This window comes from Xenopus tropicalis, chromosome 4, assembly GCF_000004195.4.
Source record: "Xenopus tropicalis strain Nigerian chromosome 4, UCB_Xtro_10.0, whole genome shotgun sequence".
Lineage (NCBI taxonomy): Eukaryota > Metazoa > Chordata > Amphibia > Anura > Pipidae > Xenopus > Xenopus tropicalis.
In genome coordinates, this window is record NC_030680.2 from 52,233,189 (window position 1) to 52,249,243 (window position 16,055).

Below are 16,055 nucleotides of genomic sequence, written 5' to 3' on the forward strand. Positions count from 1 at the left end.
CTTTCCGTAATTCGGAGCTTTCTGGATAATGGGTTTCTGGATAAGGGATCACATACCTGTATTTGAATTATTTGCCTGCTTCTTTCCAGCTTTTAAATGGAGGTCACTGACCCCGGCGGCCAAAACAACTGTTGCTCTAGAACCCCCCCTTATCCCCTCAATATGTACCAGCACCATATGTATTCAATAACAACACAGAGACATGGTTATGGCTAAATCTGCTGGAATCACAGGATTTATTAATATCATAGCCATAAATAATAAAATATTGGGCATTACCTAATGCCAGCTGTGGCTCCCAAACATGGCTCAGCTAAAGGGCAGGGATTGGGTAATGCGCCCATGAGAAACCTACCTTATCCCTCTCCCTGCCCTTTAGTGTGCAAAAATGGCTCTAGCCCCGCCCTAGGGGTGAACCGATACCTTCTGGCTAGGCCTGCACGATGAGAGGAACCAAAATGATGCCGGGACCAGCAGCTGGGTTCATGGGATGCACAGAGACCTAAACAGGCAATGATCCAGAGAAAGGCAAAAACCCTTAGCGCTCGGCCAATCTGCACTAAGGGGAAAATTCCTTTCTGACTCCAAATAGCAATCGGTATTATACCCTGGATCATGGCTATGCACACATCATGCACACACCAGGCACACAAATGCACCCATACACTCAGACCTACACATCATGACCACACCAGGCACACAAATGCACCCATACACTCAGACCTACACATCATGCACACACCAGGCACACAAATGCACCCATACACTCACACCTACACATCATGCACACACCAGGCACCCAAATGCACCAATACACTCAGACCTACACATCATGCACACACCAGGCACACAAATGCACCCATACACTCAGACCTACACATCATGCACACACCAGACACACAAATGCACCCATACACTCAGACCTACACATCATGCACACACCAGGCACACAAATGCACCCATACACTCAGACCTACACATCATGCACACACCAGAGACACAAATGCACCCATACACTCAGACCTACACATTTACACATACAAATGCACATATACACATGCATAATGCAAACCATACAACTATACACACATACATACATACATACATACATACACACACACACATACATACACACAGACAGACACACACATACATACAAAAACACACACACATACACACACACATATACATACACACACACACACATACATACACATACACACAAATGCACACAGACACAGAAGGAATAAAAAACAGGAGGGTCAGGGAGGTGGAGGGTCTCAGAAAAGGGAGATAAAATCCAGAAGGACTCGTCTGGTGGAACGCTGAAAATAAAAGAAGAAACTGGTAAATGTTTAAAAAGAGAATAAATGACAGATATGTAATTTGTTGTTTTAGATATCAAAGACTTATTCTGGGCCTACAGCATATCAGCCATCTGGAATGTCACTGTGAAAATGCCCAGCCTAGTTTGTATTAGAAGGGATAATGACAATAAAACATATCCCTCTGTATGATGTTGTTAATTATTATGGCTGAAAACACAATATGATATGACTGAGATATTAAAGATGGTTTATGGGAATATGACATTATATGGCCAATGGCAGGTACTGTATAAGGGGTTGTGGCTGCACATTCATCATTTAATCTTTAGTTATAACTATGAAATCCTAAGTGGATTATGTGGTATGATAAAGAAAATGACATAAGAAAATGACATTAAATTGATTACCCGAATCCTCTGAAACTTCTTCTTTATGGCTTTTGTAAGCCTCCTCCTGGTGCTCAGCCTGGGCACCACCACCACCACAGGGGGTTCCTCTCGTCGTTCTTCCGAGTTGATCCTGCGCAAAAATAAATTAAAATATGAGCCAATGTTGTATTCTGTTTCAAAAGTTTTTAGACCAGAAACACTAATACAGACAGCATAATATAACATTAGCCATTTACTATAACATTACTAGTATACCTGCAACAATACTGTGCCCTGTGCCAAATGTGGGTAACAGAGCTGAGTTTGCTGTAGGTTACAAGTTCTGCTGTAGGGATGGGCAACCCTGGCTGTGGCCTAGAAACACTGGAACCTTGTGATTGAGCCAGTGGCTCTGGAACTGTCTAATGCTCAGAACATGCAGGGACTCTCTTGGATCACTTTAAAAAGAGGAAAGCTCATTGTACCTGTATGGCTAGGGACTGGTCTTCTGAGAGTCAGAGACCACAGGGGCTGATACTAGGGATTGCTAACTGCAGTTGAATCTAGTATGGGCAAGGTACAAACACAAGTTGTGCTTCTTTGGCTACTTGCTCCATCTCTAATGAATCTGAAAGACTATGGTTACAAGGCTATGGGCCACTACAGACTTTTGGACACAAATTTATTGCAATGTAGGTGTTTAGCAAAATGCTGGAGTGACAGCTGACACTCTTTTCATTGTATTCCTATGTGTCAGAAATTGAATAGGAAATGTATCACATGTATAATACTTACTTAGCAGCTTCCTCCAGCTCCTTCTGCCTTGCCACGATCTTATTATGCAAGCCTTCGAGTCTAGATCCCACAACCTGTGAGCAAGGGGGTGAGAAAGAAGATACTTTTATATATGCATTTAACAATGGTGTTAGTAGTTACTGCATTACATTGCAAATTAGAGAATAGGAGAGAGAGATAGGAGAGAGTTCTTGACAGTCATTGCCTCTGATAATATAAAGGTACTATCTTAATATTCCATTATTTATGAGCTTTTGGTATCCAGATAACAGAACCCATAGCAGCACAACATAGGATTTAATATTCATCCAAAATTTGGAATTAGCAGTTGGTTGCTATTGTTTACAGCACTATTTGTATCTACAATATTCCCCTGTTTCTGTTACCTGCACAAATCTACACTATGCTTCTTTTAAAACACACACAAAATTGCCCAGTATTCCCTATAGCCTGACTAGCATTAACTGTGTCCTTCAGAATTCAGCAACAAAACACCCATACAAATCTCCTGAAATAGTAAAAGTGGGCAGGAAACTTACTCGCCGGGCTTGCTGCGTCTCTTCATATTGGTCCAAAATATGCTCCACGTCATGCTCCTGCTGTAAGAGACAAGACTCTGCATTAAACTACTGCTGATTTGTAACAGCGGCACAGTATTGGTACTTATAGGGCATAAAAGAAATAGCATTGATAATATTAAAGAAGGGCTGTTGCTGGGGATATGGTGAGTAATAAACTCACAAATTATAATAATAGGGTTACAGTTGATACAATAAATAACCTCACTAATAATAATAACAAATATAATATTAATGATACTTACTTCCGATAAAGCCAGGACTTTATGGATGCCATAAAGCGTGATCTCCAGCTCCTCAAGTTGTTTCTGTAACATAAAGGAAGGTACCAATTTGAGAAAGGGATCTATATACCATAGCTGTTCCCCTTGAAATCAGACCTATAAAGCAATTTGTGGGTGGCTTGGCCTTCTGCATTTTTCAGCTACTCCTGGTTTACAGGACACAGTAGCCAAAACTCACACATTCTCTTTTCTTATTAGTTTCTGCTCACACATATTAACTTTGTACACACTGGCACAGGCGTATATTGAAACCCATTATCCTTTAAACTGCATAATGGGAATAGCTTTAGTTGTGTACAGTAAGGGTCTGGATCTGCTCATGTTATTCCCTGTTTTTAATGTCATTTTCCCCATTTCATCATTTAGAGTCACACAAAATATTTGCAATTGAATTTCCTCCTCTGTTTATCTAAACTTTGGATTCCTTACCCTATAGGCATCCATTACAATGAAGTGGGCCATGTCCCTCAGATGTCCAATATCATAATCAACATAATATTGATTGATGAAATGATCCCTAAAAAGCAAAATCCCAAGAGATCATTAGTGACACTTCCTACCTAGTATTTCACTGTATTTATACTGTACGTGCACTTATTCATTTTAACAAATACAATATGGGGCAAAGACAAAATGTGCCACAATGCATTGTAGGGTGCAGAGTGAAATGTCGTTTGTGTCTGTTTAGGTGCTGCCTATTCTTTGTAACCAGGTTGGAATGATCCAAGACAGTTTAAAAATTAGTACAGGTATGGGATCCCTTATCCGAAAACCCGTTATCCAGAAAGGTCTGATATACGGAATTCCCGTCTCCCATAGACTCCATTTTAATCAAATAATTCAGAATTTTTAAGCTGATTTCCTTTTTCTCTGTAGTAATAAAACAGTACCTTGTACTTGATCCCAACTAAAATATAATTACCCCTTATTGGGGGCATAACAGCCCTATGGGGTTTATTTAATGGTTAAATGATTCCCTTTTCTCTGGAATAATAAAACAGTACCTTGTACTTGTTCCCAACTAAGATATAATTACCCCTTATTGGGGGCAGAACAGACCTATTGGGTTTATTTCATGTTTAAATGATTCCCTTTTCTCTGTAATAATAAAACAGTACCTGTACTTGATCCCAACTAGGATATAATTAATCCTTACTGGGGGCAGAACAGCCCTATTGGGTTTATTTAATGGTTAAATGATTACAATCTAATCTGGGAAAGATAATTGATAAGATCATTTTCATGTTACTTACCAGTCGTCGATGTCCGGAAATCTTCGAATGTATTGATGTTCTGCAGGGAAACATGTTGCCATTAAACACTGAGCTAACAGAGGGAACCAGTCACATATAAGAAACCAGCGCAGAGGCCTTTCCCAAGGACAGTGGCCATGTTTCCACTTTTCCCAATAAATTTTGGGTTAAATGAAACCATAGGCTGCTCTATCATATACTGGTGTCATGTACTGCAGAGTACTATTTAGTTAAAGGAGAATTAATCGCCATATTATTGGAGGGGTTTGATTTGCTAGATACTACCAGTGACTGTAATCGATAAATAGTGTATAACCTCTCCTTTAATATAGTTGTCCCATTAGCGGTAATAGCATTGTTCTGGTCCCCCTCCTCAAAGTAAAAGACTTCACCCCCATCCCATGGTCCCTTGGTAATTACGCTACCGTGCCCCTTATTGTATACACCAAGTCATCTCACTGTTTGCCAGAGAATTAGCAGCCCTGAAACTGGACAGGGCTTGCTAAAAAGTGGGTTGGCTCTACACAGATAAAGGAAAGCATAATGAAATGTGGCTTCAAGTTTAGCAGAAGAAAAATTCTGAATGTTTATAAGGGAATTTTGGGCATGACACCTTTATATTTCTGGGGTCAAAACGTAAAGTTACTGATGTTAAGCACAATACTTACCATAGTAGCCAAAAATGGCCTCATCGAAGCTCTGCTGATGAATATAGTCCTCCAGGACTGCGAAAAGCACCTGTAGGTAAAAGAACGTTAGGCACTCAATTATCAATGGATCTATATGCTGCTAGGGAAGAGGCTAAGTATATGCTGCCAGGGAAGAGGACAGGGTATATAGTAAGAAGTAAAACAAAATAGTCTCAAAGAAAAGGTTTTTCTGTGGCACTTAAAAGTTGTAAGTTTTTTTGGGCAGGGCCCTATTTACCATTTGTATTCAGTATTAGGATACACCCAAAATGATGCAAGGTGTCAAATCGTGTATAATGAGACCAAGCACTCAAGGAGAATGAATGAGAGAGAAAGAGCACTTTAGATGAGTGCAGAGTTCCATTTCCCTTTACTTAAAATGAGAGAATAAAGTGATTCCTTACCTTTACCTCTGGCATTCTGCTGCCTTAAAGTACAGCCACCTAAAGGCAAGTGATACAAAGGGGCATTATATCAGTATTAAATAGTATTCTGGGCAGACTTGCTACATAACAAATGGTTAAAGATCAGTAACATTACCTCTAAAAAAGGTGTGCCAGAAGGTGCCGTTGGAACCAGAAGTGCCAGATGTTAAACTCTTCTGGTTCGTATAGTGAGGGGTTCCTCACACTTGAGGACCGGCACAAGGCCGGGGCACCCAAGGGAGACCCTCAGTAGAAAGTGGCTTTTCCCCAAGCTCAGACCAGAATAGAATTGATCGAACTAAAGGGGAAGCCAAAAAATCGCTCAGGAATAGCAATTAAAGTCACAGGTCGCACAAACCGCAAGTACAGTAGCTCAGCAGTATAGCAATCTGGATAGAGAGACCATAGAATATAATATAAGAGCAAATAAACTTCAGACAGAATTCATTTAGTAAACTAGAAAGGGAAGTTTGAGAACAAACTTCATGTTGGGTTGAAAAACGTGACGTCTGTTGTTGGCTCCGCCCACTTTTTCTAACCTTGGACAGTTATATTGTAAAAACCACTGTGCAAAGTTTGGAGACCCTGGTTTTAATAGTGTCTGAATGGCAGCAATTTAAATTTCCCCACTGAAAGTCAACGATTGACATCTGATTGGAGGTTAGTGGCTCCACCCCCTTTTTCTAACCTGGAACTGCAGTTACTCAGTGACTAACTCTGCAAAGATTAGGGACCCTAGGATTAATAGTTAAAGAATAGCAGCAATTTAAATTTCCCCACTGAAAGTCAACAAGTGACATCTGATTGGAGGTTGGTGGCTCCACCCCCTTTTTCTAACCTGGAACTGCAGTTGTCCTGTTACACGCTCTGCAAAGTTTAGGGACCCTAGGATTAATAGTTAAAGAACGGCAGCAGTTTAAATTTAAACCAATAAAAGTCAATAGGTAAATTGTGATTGGTGGTTGGTGGCCCCGCCCCACTTTTTCTAACCTTGAGTCAAAGTCACCCAGTGACAAACAGTGGGCACCCTGGCATAAATAGTGTGAGAATGGCAGCATTTTAAATTTAAACCAATAAAATTCAATGGATGAAATCTGATTGGCTGTTAGTGGCCCAACCCACTTTTCCTATTTTTGAACTGCAAAGTTTGGGGACCTTAGTATTAATATGTAAAGAATGGCAGCAGTTAAAATTTCCCCAATGAAAGAAGTGTGATTGGCTTTTGATGGCCCCGCCCACTTTTTCTAACCTTGAGTACGAGTAAACTTGAGTACAAGTTTGGGAACCCTGGCATCAAACCAATAAAATTCAATAGGTGAAATCTAATTGGCTGTTGGTGGCTCCGCCCACTTTTTAAAAACTAAAACTGCAGTCTCCTAGTCACCAACTGTGAAAAGTTTGGGGACCCTGGGGTTAATACTGTGAGAATGGCAGCAGTTTGAATTTCCCCATTAAAAGTCAATAGGTAAAATCTGATTGGCTGTTGGTGGCTCTGCCCACTTAAAAACACATTAAACTTGAATCACCCAGTGATTTCTCAAAAGCAGCTATGAGAAAGTGGTGTGATACCACGAAACGCGTCAAGCGTATGGTCTTTTTTTCTGTATGAGCACAACATGCTTTTAAAGAGACTGAATGAATAAATAAATAAATAATGATTTTTTAATAACAGTGGTGGTTTGCTCCGTACAAAGGTTTTTGTTAGCAGTTTCAATTTCCCCATAAAAGTCAATGGGTAAAATTTGATTGGCAGTTGTGGGCCGTCCCACTTTGGGGTCATCCAACAAATGTTGCTGTTTCATTGGGGGTGACCTCATAATTATGTTATACTAGTTTGGGGGGTGTAGCTTCAAAGCTGTAAGAGTGGCAGCAGTTTGAGGGAAGGAATCTGCTAAATTAGTATTATGGGGCCCCATCATTACTGTTGCCCTGCCCCCCAGCCAACCACTTTGGGTTCCCTAAGGAAACTACCCCCCCCCCCCAGTTTACAAACCACTGCTTTGGATTTAACCCCAACTCCAAAACATAGAAGTAGTAAAGCACGCAGTGTTTCCATAGTAAACAATGTGACAGTGACAGTTGGAGAAAGGCATAAAGGGGAAATCATTTCTGCTCCTGGATTTATGAACATAGGTGCTAAATTGGATATTCATGGAATAATAATTGAATATTCTAACACTGTGTATTTACCAAGGCTAAATAGTGAAATTCTGCTGGATATAATAACCTTTAGACTACTGCCATTGCTTTGCCTTAGTACCACTTAATACATCAAAGCAGGGCAGCCATTTGCGGGTACAAGGTGCTAAAATCATCATTTACAGAAAAACTAAATACTGCCCAGTACAGCACATGGCAACCCAAATGATTATATTAATAATAATACTTTATGGGGGAGTGTGTTTTGCTGCTATCCCCCCCAACTGTCAATATTGGTTGTGTCCTTCAGCCAGAGCCAGCATTAAGGTCATCTCCAAAGCCCATTTTAGACAAATTCTGTCCAAATGAACTAAAATCCAACCCCCACTAGTCTCAGGGGCACAGCACTATCAAAATTTCCACTCTTTTTGGAATAAAATAAAGTTTTTTTGGCAAATAATCTCTCATAAGGGAAGATCACTTACCTCTCACTACAAGGCCAACCAACTGAATAACTGTCAAAGTGCTGATGTCACAGATTGTAAGGCAGGAGCCGCTCTTAAAGGGGAAATGTACCCTGTTAATGAGTGAGGTTTATATGCCATTAGTTTGCCCTTATATGTGCAGTACCTACACAGATCATTGTGTACACAGAACATTGCTTTACTGTTCTGTTGGAATGATCCATTAATTCATCTACCATGGCGTATCTACCTGCTGCTGCTAAATCAGATGTAACTGGGGCTCCTTAGCAGGTAGGGTGTCCCTTCCTTGGCCTGAATAGTGGGCAGAGATGGGGGTTATACCCACCCTCAGGGGTAGGAAGGGGTTTGGCCTCAGCTGGTGAAATGCTATACACAAGTTATGTATGGGGGGGGCAGTTTCCTACTAGTAAGGGTGCTGGTGGGTGTAGGAACAGCGCATCTCATTCATTATTCTGGCAATGGCCAGGCTGCTTCATTGTTGGTCATTAAACTACTCAGTAAATATAAACTATTGCATCTTGGGAAACAGGAAGTGTTTCTGCATCCAGAGAGATGTGTCAGTAACATAATATGTCACTTATTTTATAGAACTCCCATAACACTTATGTCAGGGAACCTTCTATACACACTGCCACAAATCTTTACCCACTAATTATATTGACTATATTATACTGTATATATATATATATACATTTGTGGCTGTTTGTCAGTTTTGCTATATGAATAAAAACAAATTCCCCATGTGGATCTATGATTGCCCAAGGGGCACTACCTTTGTTAGTTGTATTACTGTATATTGCCATATTGTAGCCCAGTGCTGTCCAACTTATTAAATGTAGTTGGCCAATATATATATATATATATATATATATATATATAATATGTCACACAGCATGTTGGTGGGCCGTATTCAGTTAAAATGATCATTTCATATAGTGAAGTCTATGAAGCCCCTGAGCATACTGGGGGCAATAAGAATCATTTGGTCACATCTGACCCGTTGGCCTCCAGTTGCACAGCCCTGACATAGACAGGACATATAGGGCCTGATTCACTAAAGGGCGATAAAAATTATCGCACGCTTTTTCGCGTTAAAAAACGCAAAATAACTTGCGCGCGATTCACCATAGTATTATCGAGTGCGAAAAATCGCCATTTTCGCATGGGGTATTTCTCGCACTAGTTTTACCGTTTTGCGTTAATTTCCGCGCTGAAAAGAATACGATCGCATGATTCACTATAACTTTTGCGCGCTAAATATCGCATTCGGCTATACGAAAATTAACACCTACTACAGGCAGGCGAAAAATTATACAAAAGTACAGTAAATGATTTTTTGCAATAAAATATGGACTTACAGTGTTATTTATTCAAGTCTGTGTTTCCCCCAGAGTGACGCAGCCGCCAGTTTGCAGCGAAATGTTCATTTTTAATACAGTAATTTTCCTCAAGTATTGGCGTGTATGGCTAACATGGTGTGCGTTCATTTGCGCAACTATTTCTATTTGGCTACAAGTGATGAAATGTTTCGCCAGGCATGGATTCGCAGCGAATTTTTGGACGCGCGTTGAATTTTTTCGCGGCGGATTTTTTCATGCGTTTCGCAAAACAATCCGCCAATGGCAAAACGCATGAAAAAATTCGCCACGCAAAAATTCACCGCACATCCACAAATTGATACAAGTGTCAAAAAATAATAGTCACGGGCAAAATTTTTTTGCCCGCACAACATTTTTGCCGTTTCGGGGATCTTTCAAAAGATGCTAATTTTTCACTAAAGAAACCAGAACACATTTGCTCATCACTAGTGGCTACTATTTATAAGCATCTACTATTTATATGTGGCTAATATTTATATACACCATTTATATGCTTCGACAATTTTTATACACTATTTCTATGCTACCATTCATATTCGGCGATTATTCGCGTAATTTAGCGCATGTACAGGCAAATACCGCATTGAAATAGTCTTTCGCGAGTTAAATAACGCTTGCAATATCGTGCGTAAAAAAGCGCGAGTATGCTTATAGTGAATCGTGCGAAAAATCGCCAAAATTAAGCGGCGGTAAAAATTTTAGCGCACAATAAGAATAGCGCACGTTTTATCGCCCTTTAGTGAATAAGGCCCATATTCTGTTAACCCTTCCACCTCAGAACAATACTGTGGCATTATTAAATTTATGCAGTGAGTACTAAGAGACAGTATTCATACCCCCTTTAAAAGGCAAAGTATTAACATTAAGAGGTTCACTGTTGCCTCCATTGAATTATGTTTTTGGCAAATATGTAAACATAGACAAGGGCAGACCCAGACCAACAATCTGTGGATTTTATTCCCTAATGGAAGTGGTTATACAAGACCCCCAAGCCAGGGGGTTTGTCTAAACTCTGGCTGTATAAGGTCTACTGCACATGTTCAATTCATTTTTATATCTGTGATCTGATTGGCTGATGTACTTCAGCCAATGAAGGATCAATGAAGGAGCGTGAACAGTAGCGAGCATTGCCTGCCGCTCCCTACAATATGAGTCCCTTGGCTGGCACAGCAAAGAGACTCTATGCTGCGCAAACTTTACAGGTAGCTATTCCAAACCAGGGTACAACCATTCAAAAATGTTGGCATACTGCAGCAACATGGTCACACACACCAGAAACATTAATCCCTTACCAACAGTTTCATACAAGTTTCTACATCTCTCGGCACCTGTTGGATATTGGAGTGATAGTGCTTTTGATTGGGGTTCATATGGCATAATTATTTTATTACCTATATTTTACAGGCTAGGCTGTTTCTTGGTGAAGATCTGGCTGTGGTTGCATTGGAGATGCTGGAGCTTTTGGTAGGTAGTCAGAGGGGGTTTATTGGTTTAATTTTCACAAATGTGATCTCTTACCTATACGGCTTTGTTTTTTAGGTTGGCTACAACTATCGCTAGAAACCGGGCTTGTTTGCTTTCTCTGTACTCTGTACTTTAGTCTAGTTTTATATAAAATATGTTGTATGAAAAGGTCCAGAAGCATAGATGCTTCAGGTGTAACAGGTGAGTGGAGATGCAGATTCTTTTGGTAAAAGGGGTTGGTTATGATTTTAGTGCGTAGTATCCTTCAGGCACGCCTGTAGGTTGGAAAATTTACAACTGGAGGGGGGAACCCGAGATGGCAGCCCCAGTGGGCCCTGGACACCCCAGTCCAACACTGGGAGGGATAGATTGTTTTTTTTATTTCTGCTCGAAAAACAAGAACATGTTGCCCTATGCTGCACATGGGACTGGTGTCTCAAGTGATGTTTCTACCTTAAACAAGTAATTAAAACAGGAACACTCACTGGTTACTGCCTTTGGGCATGCTATAACATGCGGTCCAGCCCCCAGAAAGGCATCACCAAACCATCTATCAATCCTTAGCATGGAGCACCAATCCAGGCAGAATTTAAAATGTATATAATCTTTGATTATTCACATGAAAACATCATGGAGCCACAGTACACTACATGGGCACATTTTTTTTAGTTTGCTTGAGCATTATTTGGTAATATTTCTCTGGTTTAGATTCAGGCTTTGCACCTGAGTGCTTGTAGTTTGGGTGGGTGCAGGTAGGGGTGTGCATCTTAAATTTAGGCTTATCTTTTTTTTCCAGGTTGAGACCTGTTTTGGCTTGGCAACTGTTTGTCTGGAGATGTCCCACTACCTCCACATAACAGTCCTTCTACCCTGTACCTAATACATCTTAAATGAATGAGAAACCTGATGTCTCCTTTTTCCACCGTGCCATGATGTATCCAGTTGGAGTTTATATTTGTATTAAGACTGTAAAATATTTATCATTAAATACATACTCTTAGTTAATATACTCTTTAGTTAATGTGTTTTCAATGTGTGTTCAATGTGTTTTTATTTTTTCATAGAAAGTATTTAGCTAAAATGTCTGTCAAATGCCATTGAAATGAAGTATAATGTACAAAATAATACTTAGAAAGGATATTTTTCATAAAAGTGGGCCAGAGGTTTTTATGGGGTGCTTGGGAATCTATTTTATTGAAATAACTGAAGTGCTTATGTCACTAGGTTTGATTCCTGTTCTTATCAAATATTTGGTAATACGTTGCAAAGCTTGCACCAGGTTTGCTAACGAATAGCAGGCAGTTGACCGGAGACATTTACTCATCAAAAGTTAACAGCAAAAATTTGATTAGCTGCTATGGGAGCTTGTATTACTTGGGCAATAAAGTAGTAAGCTTGTTAGCAAGCAAAAATCCTGAAAAACATTTTAAATGCATAATTATTAGTGCTACACTGTATTTAATTATATAATTAAGTGGTAGCAAACTATAATGAAATAGAGGCCGGCAACTGACAGGACTGCTTTTATATTCTCCTTTTTAAGGAGTGACATCAAGGGTTGCAATTCATGTTACTTGTTAACTTTGGAAAAAGGGGTTAAATGAAAACAATGGTAGAATTATATGCACTTAGGCTCTTCATTTGTCTGCTTAATTGATTCTTGTTGTGTAAGCAATCTTAGCAGTTTTCACACAACTAATTTTATGAATATGAGCCACTCACTGATGTGGAAACTACCTTTATCCTCTCGGGAGACATGGGGGTTATGATGCTCCCCATACTTGTGTTTTTATCTCATGAAATCCCAATCTCGTGAAATTATGACTAAATTTATCAGTCCCAAGCAAAATCATTATTAAAATTCTAGAAAAAATGTTCATTTAGCATTATGATTCAAAATAAAATCCCTCTGGTAAAAGGTATGCTTACTAAGGTTGGTATTTTTTCTCTTACAACTTTAAAAATTATTTATAAAGACTTTTATCAGGATAAGTGCTCATACCTAACAGTACCACTTTAGTGATGGAAGAAATAACAGATATTGCATCTACCATTTGGGAGAAGGATAACTCCTGCAGTCTCTCCAATAGCTTTTTAGAAATAATAGCATTCATCAGCACCTATAACTGAGTCAATATTAATCCCTAAATAGCAAGAAGGGCTTGAAAAAAAAGCACTCTACGGAGTGCTGACAAGTTTAGAAAATTTGGTTTATGTTACAGAATAATGGTCAAAGCAGAAAAGTGACACATGGGACATAGTCATAGGCATTGTACACCCTTGATTATCTTATTCATCAATATGTTACTCATGGTAATCATAGTTCTAAACTTATAAGACGTGATTTATGTTTTTTTTGTTTGTTTGTTTTTTTTTATCCCTTCTCTGTGTTACTATACATAGAAAACTCCAGAACATAAGAAACATTTGCTATTCTTGTAGGCCTGATTGAGCTACAAGCTTAACTTGTACTTTTATATGAAAAGGATTCTAGTTAAAGAAACACAAAAGACCAGTAAGTGGATTTTGGTTTGCAGTCTACACATTTGTCATGAAATATATAATATAGGATTAGGTGATAATAATCTATGAATATTAGCAAGTATATATATATATATATATATATATATGGGGCTGATTTATCAAAGTCTGAATTTCGAACTTTAAAAAATACAAGTGGTAAAAAATCATATTAGATCCGAAAATTTCGCATCACATCATGGTCGTACGAAAATATTGTGGTACGATCCGAAAGTTACGAAATTTTTGTATCCGTATGATTGTTAAAGGTACGATTTTGTATTCGGACTCAATTGTACATTGATAAATGGGCCCCCATGTGTCTTTAAGCAGAGACAATTCTCAGTATTGTCTATGGCAGGGTATTTTCTGGCGTTTTGTAGTCAATGACAAGCACAGTACCTGTAGCTTGCTACAAGAAGCTCTGTGTGTCATAGCCCTAAACTGTTATAATTTAACAAACAGTTGTGTAATTGTAATGCAAAGGAAGTCTACAGAACTGCACAAACATTTGCTATTTGCTACAGAACTGCACAAACTATGACCCAATTAAGTGGGGAGAGTGAAATACTCTAAAAAGCTAAAGCAATAATAAAACAGCAGCTCTCCAGTTTGAAATTTCAGCAGCTATCTGGTTGCTAGGGTCCAATTTAACCTAGCAACCAGGCAGTGGTTTGAAAGAGAGACAGAAATATAAATATAGGAAAGCCCATATAGAAATAAAGGTATTAAAAAGGAACAATAAAGATAAAACTGTAGCCTCGCAGAGCAATCGTTTTTTGGCTGCTGGGGTCAATGACCACATTTGAAAGCTAAAAAAAGGCAGAAGAGGAAGGCAAATATTTCAAAACTGCTAAAAAATAAAGGCCTTTTGAAAACATACTAAGAATTGTTCTATATTACATACTAAAAGTTAACCTGAAGCTAAGTAAATTCTATTTTTCAGCTTGGTTTACCTTATATTTATATTAGTACTGGTCAGATGGAGGCCAAGTTGGCAGGCACCCATGGCAACCCCAGCTGCAAAATGGTAAGCGTCAGTGGGGAAAAGATGCAGACAGGGGGTAGGTAGAAGTGGTCTCTAGGCAGGTGCCTCTTCTGCCTTCCCCTAGTTCTGGACCTGGAACTCAGGGTCAGATTGGGGGGTGCAGAGTCAACACGCCCAGCAGGGGCCCCTAAATTTCTGCCGCCCTAGGCCCGGGCCTTTGGGGCCTCGCCACAAATCCAGGCCTGACCGTAGCAGAGGCGGGGGCCGCATCACTAGTGTAGAGAGCACAATTGCGCTCTCTACACTAGCAGAGCTGAATTTCCGTTAAATTTGGCTCTTAAAGTTACCAGGAGCAGCTTTTTGCTGCACTTGGTAACTTTGGGGACAAGTTTCTCAACTAACTAATGTTCTATTTTAGGAGTTCAGTTTTCCAAATTATTCCATTTGAGATTGAATTTGACTAGGAGGGTAGCTAGATGTATGTAGTCCCTCCTTTCCTCACATGGGCACAAGTGAGAATAACTAATTTTTAGGATTCTCATAATTACAGTTAGTTGACTCACTAGAAAAATATGTATACACTGGCACTTCATGAAGGTCAAAAACAAGTTACAGCAAAAAACAAGTTATACAAATTTAATATAACATGGTTGCTGCTGTAGAACATGGCTGATACTTAAACCAGTGTAGTTAACCTTCCATGTTTCATTCAGATACATCCATATCGCAGGGCCCTAACTTGGTTCCAATGCCAAAATCCACTGATAGCCATTGATAGCCATTGATAGGTTAGGTTTCTCTTATGAGTTAGGGTGTATTTTTAAGGTGTGGTCATTAATAAAATATTATTACAATTTTATAATTAACAAATCAAAAAGTATTTGACAGTTTGTGGTACAACATTGTATTGTGCATAATCTTAAATGTAGGATGATAGTGGTGCTATGATAAATGCATTGCTCATATAATGAGGGCTTGTAGCGCAAAATATAGAATGGTATAAATATACTGGCTGGCACAGTAATGTATTATCTGGTACACTTTTATAAAGGCTGCAACTATAATATTGATTATTTTATAGTATAACTAGTGATGAGCAAATCCGTCTTATTTCAGCATAAAACTATGGAAAAATTTGTGAAACGTTGCAAAAATTTGAGAACACAGGTGGCGCTATCAACTGCAATATGAACACTTCCAGGAGGCTGCTACACTCATTGGCATAACTTCAATGTGATTTCAGACCCCAAAATGGAAAATGGAAAATCACAATTTGTGGGTTGCCTATGGTGCTGGCTTGCTGAGGAGTGGGTGGGGGTTGAGAAAATAATGGGTGAGGTTTCGGAAAAAAAGTCACTGG

General features: G+C 39.3%; 1 protein-coding gene across 1 annotated transcript; it reads right to left on the reverse strand.

The window, feature by feature from the left end:
* Positions 1 to 1,280: 1,280 nt before the first annotated feature.
* Positions 1,281 to 8,562, reverse strand: LOC116410498. Its single transcript, XM_031901327.1, has 11 exons — positions 8,494 to 8,562; positions 8,345 to 8,417; positions 6,559 to 6,605; positions 5,275 to 5,344; positions 4,607 to 4,646; positions 3,783 to 3,870; positions 3,315 to 3,377; positions 3,031 to 3,090; positions 2,492 to 2,565; positions 1,736 to 1,847; positions 1,281 to 1,325 (listed from the first exon to the last, which is right to left on the reverse strand). The coding sequence occupies exons 1-11, from the start codon at positions 8,560 to 8,562 to the stop codon at positions 1,281 to 1,283; spliced, it is 741 nt and encodes a 246-aa protein (XP_031757187.1).
* Positions 8,563 to 16,055: the final 7,493 nt, after the last annotated feature.